Here is a 16,801-nt window from a genome sequence, read left to right as displayed (position 1 = left end):
CTTGTGTGTTGTGTCTCCTAGCTCTACATACAAACTACCACACTTACAATCTCCATGAACCTAAGTGCATCAGTGGCGCTGGGGATGCTATACATGCCGAAAGTGTACATCATCATTTTCCACCCTGAACTCAATGTCCAGAAGCGGAAGCGAAGTTTCAAGGCAGTAGTCACAGCAGCCACCATGTCATCACGGCTGTCACACAAACCTAGTGACAGACCCAACGGTGAGGCAAAGACAGAACTCTGTGAAAACGTAGACCCAAACAGTAAGTAACTCTCCTTTCTTTCATCTTCCCACCCTGCATCAGAAGCTCTCAGAAACATGGTGTGCATTTGCCTTTCTTTGGAGAAATACTGTAACCATTCTTGGGTTGGGTACAACTGACTAGGTTGCCTAGATGAATGACATTTGTGCTTAAGAGTTCTGCCTTATTCTCGCCACCATTTTTTTTTGCCCTGTTGGAAGAAGCTTTCAGAGGCACTGCTTCAGAAATGAGAAACCTCCCCTTCTCCTTGTTCCTTGTCCTTTGGTCCCAAACCCTCCCATTGACATAAACACCTTTGTTTACCCCTTCCTGTTAGGAAGACAACTTCTTGTTAAGAAAACTTCGACATCTGATTGAACTTCAGCAGTAGGAATGAAATTAGAATATTTAAGAATTTTGGAATCATAACTTCTTTCCACTGGAACATAGGTATAAAGAAAGTTATGATTCTTTTTTTTTAAGATTTCATTTATTTATTTTTAGAGAGGGAAGGGAGAGAGATAGAGAGAGAGAGAGAAACGTCAATGTGTGGTTGCTGGGGGTCATGGCCTGCAACCCAGGCATGTATACTGACTGGGAATCGAACCTGCAACACTTTGGTTCACAGCCCACGCTCAATCCACTGAGCTACGTCAGCCAGGGCTGAAAGTTATGATTCTTTACTAAGCAAGTGTTCTAGAATCAAAAACATTGGCAAACTTTTATCCAAGCATACAGGCCCAGACACCATCGGTAACAGCATCCCCATAGGGCAAAGACATCTACCACAGCACTACAGAAGAGTTCCATTCAACTAAAAACTAAATATTAAAGGTTGAATTAAAGATTCAATGCCAGATTTGATATGCTACATCGCATATCTGTAACCTCAGGGCAGCCTTTGTTTGACCCTGCAAATAATTCCAAAGAAGATGGGCATAAAAAATTTATCCAGAGGTTAACTACATCAATTGCTGTTATTAACATTTATAGAAGAGTAAATTTCAGATTAAAAATGAGATCTAGGATTTGTTTTCTAGAAATTTCTGATCAGTTTCATATAGAATAAGTAGATACAAATGTTCATGAAACTTCCTGTTTTTAAAGTAGAGGGGGATTCCAGTTTTCCAGTAAGTTACTCGTGACATACTACTTTTCAGTTATGAGCCAATTTTGTTGTAGCCAAAAGTTTATTGCTAAGCAAAAAGAGTTCTTATTCTAAACACTCTGAAGTAATCCTTTATGCTCTGCAGTAAGAAGGAGACCTTTAAAAACCAGGAGACATGAAGTTTGATCCTGACAAATATTATACAGAGGTCTGTGATCTGGCCCATCTCCATTTCTAAGTAGTTAGTTGAGTGAATATTATGAAACACTTTGAGACTATGTAGTCAAGGTAGAAAAGGCTCATTAATAATATGGTGGGTATCACTTTGACATTTCAAGTGAAGAAATTCTAGGACAAGGAGAGAGGAAGAAGAAGCATCACCCCAAGAGAAGGGAGAACCAGAGTGGGCAGAATGGATATACAGGCTCTGTCTTGGGTTTTCAGAGCAAATGGTCAATTGAGAAGAGGAAAACCTGATGGTGGATTGTTGTGGTATTTGATTTGATGTAAGAAGATGTTGAGACAGACCTGGGTTCAAATCCAAGCCACTCCACTTAACAGCTGTGTGACTTTGAGAATCACTGAGCTCTTCTAAAGCTCCACATTTTCATGTATAAAATCAAAATAATAATATCTATGTCATAAGTGTCATAAAATAGCATGCATCTAGAAAATAGTTGAATGATAAGGCATTAATTCCCTTCCATTCCTGAAAGGCAAAAATATTTGCCCAAGAATATACTTCAGAATGTTTTATTATATAGATATAATGATACAGTTAAAGGCGTACTGAACATCAGGAAGTAAATGGAATGAATTCACAAAAAGAAATATTTTCACAAACATGCATATGTGTCTCTTTATATGTATACCTGTATTAATCAATATACCTGCATTTATACTCCTGTAGAGTTTTATTGTAGAAACTCTTGTAAGATTTGCATTTCATAAAACATTTATCCTGGAGACATCTCAATAACAGTTTTACATTTATATCTGTACACATACACACACATACATTGGAATATGCCCAAAATCAATAAGCAGAAAATATGGTCAAAATTCTATATATATATATTGAAAAAAATGACCAAATTATTTTTTTTAATTTGGGCAATTAATTCACTACTACACTACTTAAAAATAATTAGTTTGAAACAACATTTCTATAGTTGTTAAATTTTAATGATTAGGTTCTGTCCCTGTTGAAGCTGTTTGGGGTATAATAATAGTTGTTAAAATGCTAACAACCATTATATGCTAACTAACAATACTACTAATATTACTACTACTAATAATAATACTCAATCAACTATCCTTTGAAATGGGCATTATGTAGAATGTTGTTTGTGGACTGCCTTATTTCTCCCTGTGTAGAATGGGGTTTATCATTCTCATTTTACTGAAGAAACAGGCTTAACAGGATTAAGTGATGTTAACAGAGTCACACATTGGTTAGCAGCAGAGGCTGGACTGAAACACAGGTCTGACTCCCAAATTCATGCTTATTTTCTTTGCTGCTGCTTCTTAGAATGTGGCATGTCATAATTCCAACATAGTAATTACTTTTTTGGCTTCCTCAGTTGGTAATATAGCTTTCATGTAAAGAATAATATGATGTATTGTGGCAGACTCTTTAGTTAAATGTGCTGTGAAATGTATTATTGCTTACAGTGTTGTCTATAACGACAGGAGTAACGAGCTCAAAGAAGGCTGCCCAGGTAGAGGCCTTGCCTACTAACTAAAAAGTCCAAATATCTTATTACCTATATCAGTGAAAATAATTATTCCACTTGGAATTCATTGGGTGTCTTTCCCTTGAAAAAATTTCATTGACTTTTGTCATTACTGTTGTTTTGGTGTCTATAAAATAGATAAATCAAATAAAGTCTTTATCACATAATCAATACAAAAGATTTTGAAGAATTGATTTAGTCCTTCTGGATTTATATAAATACTCTCCAAAACACCATAAATAATTTAAATAGATACTTGCTGAACCACAGGAAGAGATTCATGTACCTCCAAACATTGGGGTTTCTGATGGCCCAGCCCTCAAAGGTCCCGAAGAGGAATCTAAAGACCTTATCCAGGCCAAATCTGTCCAGCAGAACTTTCTGCAGTGCCGAAAACATTATAGCCATATGTGGCTAATCAGCACTTGTAATATGGCCACTTAATAAGGAAAGGCCATTTTAAATTTACTTCATTTCAAAAAGTTTAAATTTAAATAGCCATCTGTGGCATGGCCACTATCAGAGAGCACAGCTCTTTCTTATATTAATAAAAAATTAATATATCTTTTTTTAAGATTTTATTTATTTATTTTTAGAGAGGGAAGGGAGGGAGATAGAGAGAAAGAGAGAAACATCAATGTGCGGTTGCTGGGGGTCATAGCCTGCAACCCAGTCATGTACCCTGACTGGGAATTGAACCTGTGACACTTTGGTTCGCAGCCCGAGCTCAATCCACTGAGCTAAGCAAGCCAGGGCTAAGAAATTAATATATCTTACCAGGCAAAGACTTCATTCTAGGACAATCAACCTGAGCCTGTGTTGGAAATACACCCCAGAATTTTAGCAGTGATGCTAATTCAAAGCAAAGTTAACTTAAAGAAATGAAACATTTGCATGAGGTCAAAATGCAAACAAATAGTCATTTTAATGATCCAAAGAGACAGCTAATAAGGAAATAGTGACAACATAGGTAGCAATTATACTTGGAAAACCTGTCCTTGGCCATGCAGAAGTGTATGTATGAAGGCAAGGAGCAGTAGTGAAAACTTCAATTAATGAAAATACTCTCAATTAGACTATTCTGGTATAAGGGAACATTATTACTGTATCTTATTTAAGGCCAAGTACAGTCACATTTTATCAAAATTCTAAACTTTGGTAACAGAAGCAAAGAAATTATTTCCTGAAATGAAGCTGTCTGGTTAAAAAGAAACAAACTAAAGTGCAGACCAGGCAATTGTAGAACAAATGTGCCTCTCCAAAGGAGAAATTCTGTACACTGTTCTCCGAGGGAGGGAATCTGAGATGTCCAGTTTATAGTATGCACTACAAAGTAAATAATGAAACAGAAATCTCCCCCTATTCATTATTGCTCTAAACACTTAGTCTCAATGTGTTTCAGTCTTCAGTGTTTTCATTTTTTAACAGCTCTGCTCCCTCAATGCAGCTTGCCACTCAGTGCATGTACGCTTCTACTCATCCAAGTCCACACTGCAACTACATGTCTACATAAAACCAAATGTGCTTGTTGCCTCACTATGAACACAGTCTGATTTATCCCCAAGAGGTACAATTTTCTTCCTAGGTTACTTCTTCATCTAAAATGCCATTGTTTTAAAGAAAAAAAAACCCTTCTTTCTGTACGGGATAAACCAAGAGTTATCTGTTCACTACTAACATATTAGATATTCGGATGCTTATTGGTTTTGCACTGAGTGCAAAACAGAAGGGGGTATGGGATGTACCTCAGCTACTTAATGAATTTTTATTTACACAAACAAGGTTTCTGTTGCAGGCAGATCAGAAAGGCCTTACCTAATTTGGATAGCTTTAGACCTGGCTACCACTAATGCCTTCTGAACATTCTTTTTTAAGAAGGAGTGCAACTCAAACTCTGGTTCTTAGTTCTGTATTCAGTATTTGTCATGTTGCCAGGTACCTCACCATTGTTGACTTGGCCATTGTATATTCATGGCAAATGTTGAGATGCCAGATAAGCAGGGGGCTTGATGGTGCTTGGGACTTGGATCCTTGGTGGCCACCAGGACCCCTTTCTAGTTGGATGGATAATATTAAAGGGAGCAACATGACTTTATTGAAATAAGTGGGTAAGTCCTGCTGCCTTCCTCATCTGGACTGGACAGAACCAGAAGATGCTTTGTGACTTATCTTCTGGTCAGGTGCTCTCCTTGTAAAGAATGGCAGTGTATAGTGATAGGCAGCCCTAAGCTAGCTTTGTCCTAAACTACTATTCATTTGCTAAGCTAATGTCCCCGGTCAGTGCAGAGAAACTGTTAAAGTTCCTGGGCTGTTTAGAGTTAGTTTACTCTGGAAAGTCAGCAGCATCTTGGTGGATAGCTTGGGACATACTCCCTCCTTTGACGTGGGAACATGTGACTGAGTAATTGACCCTGAAATAGAGGCTGGACAAAGACACTTCATAAAAGACTAGTTTAAATCAGTGAGTATGAACAATTTTCACCTAAAATAGAAAGTTTTAAATAAGGTATATTACATATGAGATGTCTTCTCATGCTGTTTTTGCTTCATTACTACTTTTGCATCTATAGTAAGGAAATATATATAAATAACTGTGCTGTTCCCAGCAATTATTACATATAGGAGTTAAACAGTCAATATAAGGAGATATTCAATTCAAAAAAACACACACAAAAAAACTCAAAAACTGCTGGAAAATGGATGTGTGCATCAATGCCTACATAAGTAGCAATACCTAGAAAATTCTGGAATGCATGCCTGTGCTCTGTAAATTTGTCATGGTTTTTGCTGTGTTTTTGTGCTGCTTCTTCATTTGTTAGCTCCCTAGCATTCTCGGCATTATGCTATTTGCTTCATTCTTCTGGACTAACTGCACAGGCTGGTCATCATACCTGGAGTAGGCTGAGAAAAAAAGGGATGGCAACAGGAAGCAAAGAACTCTTACCAGATAGATAAATTACTTGGGGGCTGGTTCTTTCAACTGCTCCACTGCAAGCAAGTCAAACCAAACTGCCTTAACCCAAGAGGCACCAGTACTCTCATGTTCAGAGGTACCTGAATTGTGGTGAACTGGTCTACCAAAGACAGCTGAACCCACTGAAAGAGTGGGGGTAATGTCTACGGTCTCTATTGCAGCCTCTTGTCCAAAAGGAACAAAAAGAATAAAAAAGGAATATTGTTTGAACACTTATTTTATACATACCTATATATTTACTTTTCCTGTAGACTGTATACCACCAGTAAGAAAAAGTGTACAAAAGTCTGTTACTTGGTACACTATCCCACCAACAGTATAGCTTTTGCCTGCTTTTCAAAAGGTAAGAAAATACAATTTTTATTTTTTGTGTGTGTTCTTGTCTTTACTGAGAGTTAGAAATGTTTCCACAAAAATTGTGCATGATTACCTGTAAATCTATTTATATGATGAAACATGTTTTCAAAGATGACTCATTAGCTAAGTGTGATGCAGGGAGCTGCTATGTCATATGTCTGGTGCATTCTCTGGAGAACATATGTATGAGTGTGTACATCAGTCCTTCCTGAAAAGGTAGCCAATAATGGAAGAATTGACCCTGGTCATTCTGATGCATGCTCTACTTTAAAACTACCCATGGTGAGAGATTACCTTTAAGTGTATGTTTTCACACCTGTTTCAGAAGGCAATTTTGAAAATTTACAAGAGAGAGGGGGGATGTTTTACAAGCCTAATAAAAATGTTTGTTCTGGTTTATTTTTTATTAAATACAACCAAAGAAATGTATCCCTTCCTAGAAACAATGAATGCCCCAACCATCTTAAAACCAAAATGGTCTTAGATGGTTCTTTTCAGCAAAGAAATGAAAAAGGGTTTGCTGGCTGGACTTGGTAATAATGTACTGAAGATGATTTGTGGCTCATAGTTCTGCCTCAGAGAAACACTGAACTAAATTCAGTCACTTCACAGAGCTGGGAAAGGTTCAATAAAAGACCATAAGAGTCTAAAAATGAGTTTCAACATTAGTTAAACCCACAAACAATAAATACCAAGGGCATATAAACTTAAAGCAAATGGTGAATGGTCTGATCTGTAAACTGCACAGACAATGGGTGGCCGTGACAATAACGACTGATTAACCACTGATGCCTATGTATTATTTGGGCTCTCACTAAAGGACATATGCTGTGGAAGAATGTTAGTATTAGTATTATTACCTCCCCGGTTCAGCCTGAGCAACATTATAACATAGTGGAAAACAACCCTTGCTTTAGCAAGCATCTTTGGCCAGCTGGAGTCAGGGTATTCTGAACTGTGGGAAAATAAACAGCAAAAAACATGGAGTAAAGTTATTAAAATCATGTGGTAGCTTTGAATAAAATGTTCAAAAAAAGTTCCCTTTTGATTTCCTTTAAACCTACTGTGCTTATAGAAAAAGAGACCTCTCTCTGGACAGATCCCCAGAGAGAGAGCAGAGCAGTCGTGCCATGGGCTGAGGAAACACTGGTTCATAATGAGGGCTGGGCTCTCTCTTCTGTGTTTCTGACATGGAACTTTTATCAGATCATTGCTGTGTTTCTCCCATCTTTGTGTTTGTAATGGTGTTCTAAGTACAAATAATATCGTGCTCTTTTTAATTCATTTAGCACTGTAAGACAAGAGTACTCTCAAAGAGTAATTACATTTTCTGTTGATTTTAGATGGATGCCAGCAACTTAGTCTTTAATTTCAGACATACTGTTCATACAGTTATTTCCTTTTTCCCTATCAACATGATCTGTCCTAGTTTTTAAATAGGGCATTCTCTTCTCCCAGTGACTATATAACTGTATTCCAGTGAGATTTCAAGTTTTTGCAGTACAAGTGCTTGTCAAAATACTGTGGCTCATCACTTTAATGGTCCTTTTACAGGAGACTGCCTCAGAATAAATGAAAAAGAATGCTCCCTGGGTAAAAATGATAGATTTAATCTCAATCCATTAAAAATTCTCTTTAGCTCCATTCTGAATTGATGCCTTTTGGTTTAAAGGGTGCAAGGTGAAAATGGTTTTGAGTCAAACTTTCAGTTAAAAAACTTTGGGGATGTGCTATTTAGAAGTAAACTTTTTGCTAGGATTATCCTGTTTCAAGGTTTTTGATTAGGTGCTCTACTTTTCTGCCAGTTTAAAGGTGGCTTCGCAAATTAATGATAAACATCAAATGTAGCTACTTAAAACAATAGGGAATGGAAGTTAATTTAAGTTAAATTTATTCAAAGGAGGGAATGTATCACCTTGTTTGAGTTACAGTGAGACTGGGAAGCTAGGGGTCACAATGAAACAAGGGAGGAAGCTTCATGTTGTGTGTTCAAATCCATTTCTTTGTGGTTGTTTTCAGTGAGACAAAACAATAAGAAAAACCTATCATTTCAAGAGTCAACTTCCATACTCTTGTGTTATTAAGACTTCAGTTTCAGCCCCCACACCCCAACAAAGGCACACCATATAGAGCAAATCAACATCTGCTTGCTGGCATTTGAAAGAAGCAGGTTCAAACTGAGACAGAACAGAACCTAACCTGGTATGAAAACACATACCGTGTACTCCACTCTTCTTCCACAAGCACTGTGGGCCAGGCACCAGCTGAATCGACACTGCCAGCAGCTGTTGTCTGAATGTTTATAAATTTAAAACTCTTCAGTCGTTAGTGTTATTAATCTAGTGACATTTATTTTAAAATGCAATTAACAACACCAAAAAAAAATGTCTAACTAATCTCTATCATCTAGCAGGTGGAATCTAGCATCATTACCAGGTTAGAAAGAGATTGTTTTGTTAGGAGGTAAATTTTTAAACCTATATGTTCTGACTTTAAAAACTTTAAGAGTTTAATTTAGCAAATATGGATATTTAACAGCCTTGAGTATTTTGTATAGGTATATCTTTCCAGGCAAGTATGCTAGTTATAATATTATTGATATTTCATTAATTTATTAAATGGTATTATAAAAATCCATAATCTCTTATTTTCTATAAATACTATAATGGGGTCATCTCACATTTTTAAGCTTTTGGAACTGTACAATTGAACTTTTTGTGTCATGTATGGGCTCTCCCTTCATTTTAACATTCAATGGATATTTCTGAGTTTACTGGAGACTCCCTCTACTTAAAATCCATTTGAAACTCCCTGTAAGTACAGCAGAGCAAAGAATATGTTAGCTGACCTTTGACATGAAATCACCTTAGAAATAAATGCAACTATAAATCTTTTTGGTGTATTTCTTTCTGCTTAAGAGCTCTGTGAAATACCATTATTTCTCTCATCAGGGTTTGAGATCTTAGCAGCCTCAAAAAACAATTAATATTTGCCATCTCTGTTCTGCCACTTCAGTTTAATTTAAAGGATGGGATGAGAGTTCACATGGCTGAGATTTCTACTAGTTCTTAGCATAAAAGAAACATACACACCATACCCCAAAGTCACAAAAACTATATCAAGTTTTATATGTCATCACACCATCTGGCCAGGACTTATTAAGAGAGTCAAAGAAACACTTGGGAAGCACTGTTCCTCTGGGTCAGCCCTGAACTGAGTAGGAATTGGGGACAGAAGTCAACAATACCCAGAGGGAGTTCAGATCTGATCAGAGACTTCAAGGTATGCAATTTTAGTTCAGAGTGATAGGGGCTCTTAGCAGAGGTGTGCACCAAGTGTTCCTGAGCTATGTGTGAACAGCATCACCTAGGAGGTGTTGTTTGAGCTGTTCCTAAAAGATGAAGGACTCCAGGCAGCCACAAAGAAAAGACACTTAACTCAGGAAACAAGTTTCCAGAAAGAACCAGGAGAACAAAAGAATATGGTGTCCTAAGACTAGAAAGCAGTTATGTGAGGCAGAAGAACTAGGACTTAAAGTAGAGAGGTTGGGGGAATGACACATGGGAAGTAGCGTGGGCGTAGAGGGACCAAGTCATCTTTATTCTTGTGCCTTTAGTAGAGGGCCTGGCAAATAGCAGGTTCTCAGAAAATATTCATGAAATGTAGTATAATACCTTACATACCAAAGGCTCCTAGCCTCACCTAGAACATAGTACATAAACAGTAGGTATCTAGTGAGTGTTTATTAATAATAAGAAAATACTAAGCTTGCAGCTTTAGCAAGTGGAATTGTATTCTTCCAGATCAAACCTCTAGGATAACAAACACTGCCCTGAAAAGGCAATTTCTGACCCTGATGTCACAGGTTTCATGAGTATGCTGTAGTGTTTACATGTACCTCTTAACACTGATGGTCAGGGCTCTGTCTGCCCTTGTGTAATTGATGTCTCTTTTGATTAGTTAACCCCATGTGTAAAACCAGCCAAGTTTTATGCCTATTTCTTTCCTGTTGTGGACCATGGATATCTATACCATTTTCTTTCAAAGGACAAATGGATCCTGAGTACTTTCTTTAAATGGCTATAACTTCTAATTCAGTAAAGACAATGAGTTGGTGGTTTTCCAATTATTATGTGCATTTTCTTAGAGACTGGCATTAAGGACAGATTTTGTCTTGTAGGGCCCAAGCATCATTTACACTTGTAAAGAAACAGTGTGGGTCCTAAATCAAGGTCACTTAATCTCTACAATCTTTCTTGCTCCTAATTTCTGTGAATGAGCATCTTCTCAGGACTCAAGTGATGGTGACTCTTGTTTCTGCCTCCTAAGGATATGTCTCAGCTTTGTGGAATTTTTTTTTTTTTGGCTGTACAATGGAACTTGGATGCATTTTCAATTAACTTTCTCTAGGAATCAAAGGTAATCATTATTTCTCTTTATGATCCACATAATATTCTCATTATTTTTTTCTTTTCAAGTTTAAAATTAGTTTTGAATTTCCCTTATATTTCTGCCCTATTTCAGAGTAACCTCAGAGCACCCCAGTTTGCATACAGAAGATTGACAAAATGTCTCCAGAGCCTGTTCTTGCCGAGCTGACCCAAACACTTGGAAGAACATGATATGACTCAGCAACCCCTCTTGCTGTAAGTGTTGGTCCAAGTATAGGCTATGACCTTGTGTGTCCTATTTCTTTTCTCTGGCTAAGAAAAAGGAAAACTGGATCCAGGTCCTAGCCCTGGCTCTGATACTTGGGGCAGCATAAGCTTAATCACCTCATGTCCTTCTAAGTCATATTCTCTCCGATCTTCAGTTTCCTCTAGAGTAAGGTGGGAGCAAACTTCCTTAATGGGATACTGTAGAGATGGCATGGGAACTGTAAACAAAAGCTCTCCCTTACAAAAGGCTGAGTATACATAGGGTAGCATTGTTAGTCCTTACTTGTCCCTCTGTTTTAATTGGCTTTCCTTTCTCTACTTTTTTTTTGTGGTTATAATTTTTCTGAGTACCATAAGCCATCAAAGTTGGAAGGGATGACATTTAGATTACCAATGAAGACAGGCAACCTTTCCTTTATCTATACAACAAGCTCTGTGTTTTGAAGTGGTTCACTGTGGTCTTGTGATGGGTCATTAATAGTTTTTTGTCTGGGTGAAATTGACAGAGGAGGCTATCAGTCACTCAGCCAAGCTGCTGTGGGACAGCTAGGCTCATGCCACCTGATATATGAACCACTCCATGTGATTAAGTTTGACAGGTAACTTCAGGCCGACTGGCAAGTTGAAGAGCATTTTACGTACAAATAAGAGTTCTGGGACATGTCTTGAGTGATAGGATAATGACTGAGTGCAACAGAGTCCTTTAATCTTTGCTTGTGAAATACATTTGGTTTCCTTTCGAGACCAGGATACAACAACAAAATCAATTAACAAAACCTCACAAAGATGTTTGTCGATACTTTGAAGTTTAGTATTTTTCAAGCTCATTTCAAATATAGAATTCCATGGAGGGCCAGGCTCATTCATCTCTGTCTTCAAAGGGCCTGGCAGGGTTCTTTACAGAAATTTAGTAATAATAGCAACAATATCAACTATGATGATGATAAATGCACCATATTATCCCTATTGCTATAGACCTACAGAGTACTCAGCTACCTATTGAGACAAATCATATTGTCCCACTTCCCATATGAGGAAACTGGCTCAGAGCTGTGAAGCAAGTTGCCAGAAACACACATCAATGTGTGGCAGAGTGGGCACCTGAGCCGGGTCTTCTGGCCAGGGTCCATTCTAATAAACATTTCTGAAAGTGAATGAAATAGGATAAAATGTTTCAGTCTATAAAATCTACCTAGTCAGCATTTATTGTTCTCATCAATTGTTTCCTAAAGATGAGCAAGGCCCTCCAAGCCTTCAAGGTTAACATCACAATCTGATTTCAGAGCCGTTTTAGAATTAGAGATGTGCCCTCTTTTTGTTTTTGTTTTTGTTTTTGTTCTTGTTTGCTTTTCCCTTAATGATACTGCAAATGATGAGACTACTGGATGCTCTTTCACCTACTCTTGGATTCTTTCAGTGGTCTGAAAAATTAAAAAGTATAGTTTCTGCCTCAGAGAACATGGCCTTCCAGAGCTGGAGATATTTCACTCTTAAGACTTCACTGAAATCCACTGAGTAACAATTGAGGCCCCCTGGTCACTCAGGGCAGAGTGCAGCCCATTCACAGTTAAGACCACAAATTGTCATATATTGATGGCTATAAGCAGACTCCACTTCTGCATAAGGTGATTGATTTTTGCATAGGAACCTAAGCAAAGGATATTAAACTCAGAAGAGGATTTGGTAGCATTAAACAAAAATGACACTTTCCTCTCACACAAATGTGAAAAGTTAATTCCCCTCACAGCTTCATCATCTATTTCTTCTCTCTGGGCTTTCATCATAGCAAATCTCTATAAGGAAACTGGCCACAAAGGTCATTATCATCTGTGTTAGCTAAAAATTTGACTAAGCTGGCCACCAAGGATTAGCATGAAAAATGCTAGATTTTTGTTCTAGGAACTTAATTCCTCTTTCCCTCATTTTTGTCATGTTTGCAAATTTCATTTGCATTTTAATTTCCCGTGGTTTGCTATAGTCCAGACTGAGACATAAGCTGTTGTTTCTATTCAGGTGAAAAATGCAGCCACAACTGACCATCTGCACTGGCCACAGACAGCTGACTGCCCAAGGCAAGTTATCTTTGTTGCATCCTTCTAAGTACTCTAGGGAGGCTTTGCTACACAGCCCACCAATCAAAAAAAATTTTTTTTAATTACACTAAAAAAATTTATTGAGACATTGGCCTATTAGAAACTTTTTATTGGGACTTTAAGAATGATATCAATGCCACCAAATGTGGCAGCAACCTGGACTTTGATGCGACCCTGACAAAGCCAGTCTCCTCCTGAAAACTGAATTCTTAAGTCTATTCTAGGTCAATTAGCAGGGACAGTAGCACCAATAGGGACTCCTACCTGACACTCACATAAAGGAAAACAAAGTGAAATAGGGTACCAGGATGTGAGACTCTATCATTTATGCCAAGCAGGCTGAATGCTGACTCTTTAGGAAAGTCCTCTCTCTGTGCCTCTGGACACCTGGTGGATAAAATGGTAGTTGTGAAGAGTAAATAAAAGCAAAGCACTTAGAACAGAGTTTAGTACAGTAGGTACTCAGATGTTAGCCAGCAGTGTTATGGTATCATGTAAATTAACTTGAGTTTTCTGCTTATGTTCCCTGTAGGAAAGAATTTGGAGATTCCAATCTGATCCTCTGCCCAGCCATCTCTTGTACCCATTTTCTCTCTGTACCACACACAATAAAGTTTGAGAGTGTCAAGTAATCCACCTGCCTCTGATTTTTGTCTGGAAAAACCTGCAAGATCTTTAAATTGAAATATCAGTACATCTCCTATCTAGTCTTCAACCTATTTGGTATTGATCATTTTTTGGAGCAGTGGTGTCTTAAAGCCAAAATTTTATTACACTATTAGAGGATCCACTGGGAAAACATGTTTAAACACACTTAGTTTTCCTTTAATTTCATAACACAGCACCTATTCCCTGACTCGAGGCATCAACCCATCTGATATAGTTGCCACCACGGCAGTGCTTACATTAAATCACTACTACCTGTTCGTACCCAGATTTGTAAGGAGATTCCAAGGACCCATTTTAAAATCGTATTTGTGGCAGAAAATTTGCCAAGAAGAAGTCTTCTTAAATGCATTTGAGTTTATACTTTGGTCTAATTTAAATCCTTTGTTCTCTGACCAGGTGCTCATCAAAATGTCACCTGCATTTAACACTCTTCCTCAGGAATTCTGATGCACACCCAGGTTTGGGAACTTTTGTTGAAAATCATTCCTGATAATCAACAAATGCAGTATGGTGTTGATGTGATGGTGATCACACAGCAGAGTATTCTTCAGGATATTAAAAAACAATTTTAAAAAATGTACATTGGGGTTTATTGCATGAGCAGCATTCACCATGTTCCCAGGAAGTCATTTCTATCTGTCTGCTAGCACTGTGAGAAGCTATTTCAAAGTCTTCTCTCAAGAGATCTTCCAGACTGGTCTTGCAGACTAAATAAAGATAATGCTAATTGCTGAACTCTATTACTGGAGTGGAAAACATAGCACCATCATTATTTGAGGCTGAATCTCCATGACAACACCAAATAAAAAGTTGGGTGACTATTTCTTTTTTCCTACACTCAGTAGGCCACAGGTCATGGCCCTCTGTAGTCCAAGTGAGTTAACAGACTGTTATGCAATTATTCTAAGCTACTCAGTAAGGCAATTCTGACTTTATTTAGCCCTGAAGTCCTCAAAGACATTGCTATTTTTAAATTGTGTTTCATGCTTTGATGGTTTGCATGCTTTTCTGCCCAGTCAGGTAGTAAGCACAGTCAAGATAACCACTGCTTCAATTCCCTTGCTGTTCACAGATTTGCCATCATTTTACAGAGAGGCAGGCTGGTGCACAGTACAACAGGGTGCTAGAGCCCTTCCTCCTAGGTGCTGAAACCAATTTTTCCCTGCTCTAGACTGTCATGTGGGCTCATTGCTTACACTCTGTGCATCAGTAGTCTCATCTGTAAACTGGGTATAATATTAGTAATCACATCTTAGGGTTATTGATTAGGATTAAAGTAGTGCATGTATGCATAATACAATGCTTGGTATATAACATAATGCTCAATAATTATCTGTTACTTTTCTTATTATGAATACTACCAACTGAGCTATAGCTGCTCCATTTATATGGTAGGCACTAATCACACATGGATATTTAAATTTAAGTTAGTTAGAATTAAATAAAATGAAAACTTGGATTTCTAAGTTGCACTGGCCACATCCTGAGTGCTCAGTGGACACACACCACTAGTGACTACCACATTGGACAGCAGAAACACAGAACATTGCATCCTCCCAGGAAGTTCTGAGCCATTGCCTAGAGAATGTAAAAAGGAGAATGAGAACTTCTTCCACAGAAGAGATAGCTTTTGTTCTTAGACGCTCCATTGACTGTGCACATACTGTGCAGTCTCTCTCTGAGGACATCAGGGCCCATTTCTTTGGAGCATTTCTTTTGTAGCATCTAAAAAGTGGTTTAGATTATGGAGTGGGCAATATATATAGTGAACCAGCAAAAAAAGAAGTGTTTTTCAGAAATGGTTTTGTTGCAGCTGCGAAGACTCCCTCCATTCCTTTCATATGGTATTTATAAGGTTCTTTATTTATTTACTCTGGCATTGCACATAATTCTTGAAAAGCAGGCAAGGTGGCAACTTTGCAGTCACCATGTGTCTAGCTAGCAGAGAGGATGGTTTTCTGAATCACCACCCAAATAGAAGCAATGTACCCACTCATGCACTATACCCATAGCAGAAAAACCAAGAGCAGAAAAAGCCAAGTTCAGTATTCAAGGAGTGAACACAGGCCTTCACACAATCCCAAACAGCCTATTTCCAGGCACTTTTCACCTGTGATTGGCCCATTTTGGAATTCTGATTGCAGTGGGAAAATGCTGGGTCATTTTCCTCAGAGTCAAATTGGCATATATTATTTGTCCTGCCTGGCTAGCTCCTGGCATCATTTCCTGGCTGGCACTTCATAAATGTTTGACAGTGAGGGAAAACACAGGCAAACAGGAAAAGATGTCAGTCACTTTCAACAAGCAGACATTGTACGTGAATCACAGTTAGTAATGTTATGCATTATCTTGAGGAATCTCTGCTATCAATTTGTATTTGGGGAGAACTTTTACTTACAACTAGCATGGAAAGTTAGTAGGTAGAGCCAGTGTAACACACTTAACCCCAAACCAGCTCTGTCATACTGGTGGAGTAACTATACCTGAACAGAAGCACCTCCCAGCTTCTCAGAGACCCGTTCCAGAACTCAAGCTATAAAACAGCTATGTAAGGGGGAGGGAAAGTAAAAAGTCTATTTTTTGAGCTTTCATTCAGGCTCTACATTTTTTAAGGAAAAAAACTCACTATGTTGATCACTAAACATTGTCAATAAAATAGAATCAATGAGTCTATTATTAGAAGTAAAGAAAAAGATAAAAATAAAAATCTGGACAAATTTTAAAAAATCACATTATCATCAATTACCTGTTACAGTCAGCCTGCACTTAAATACCATTTCAAAGTTTTGTTTTATCATGTGCCTACTCACACAGCATCTCAGTTCATCTTCAGGGCATCACACTGGGGCAGGTGGCAAGGTCCTCCTCTATAGATACACAAACTACAGCTCAGGGCATAAAGAAAATGGTCCGTGACAGAAGGTTCCTGACAGAAGGAGCTTGAGAACTCATTCAGACC

The 16,801-nt window shown here is 38.0% G+C and overlaps 1 protein-coding gene across 2 annotated transcripts in view; it reads left to right on the top strand.

Annotated features, from left to right (window-relative positions):
• Positions 1 to 16,801, top strand: part of GRM7 (glutamate metabotropic receptor 7) — an 861,618-nt gene that overhangs the window by 802,975 nt on the left and 41,842 nt on the right. Inside the window, exons 9-10 of one of the 2 annotated variants that reach the window (XM_045832270.1) lie at positions 22 to 268; positions 6,317 to 6,408. In XM_045832270.1, the coding sequence (XP_045688226.1) occupies positions 22 to 268; positions 6,317 to 6,387 (318 nt within the window). In that variant the 3' untranslated portion in view covers positions 6,388 to 6,408. The remainder of the gene's footprint in view (positions 1 to 21; positions 269 to 6,316; positions 6,409 to 16,801) is intronic. The other variant, XM_045832271.1, reaches the window with a different exon arrangement.

This window comes from Phyllostomus hastatus, unplaced genomic scaffold, assembly GCF_019186645.2.
Source record: "Phyllostomus hastatus isolate PE091 unplaced genomic scaffold, TTU_PhHast_1.1 phas_contig_16, whole genome shotgun sequence".
NCBI lineage: Eukaryota > Metazoa > Chordata > Mammalia > Chiroptera > Phyllostomidae > Phyllostomus > Phyllostomus hastatus.
The sequence above is the reverse complement of the archived record's forward strand: the minus strand, read 5'-3'. Positions and strand labels throughout refer to the sequence as shown.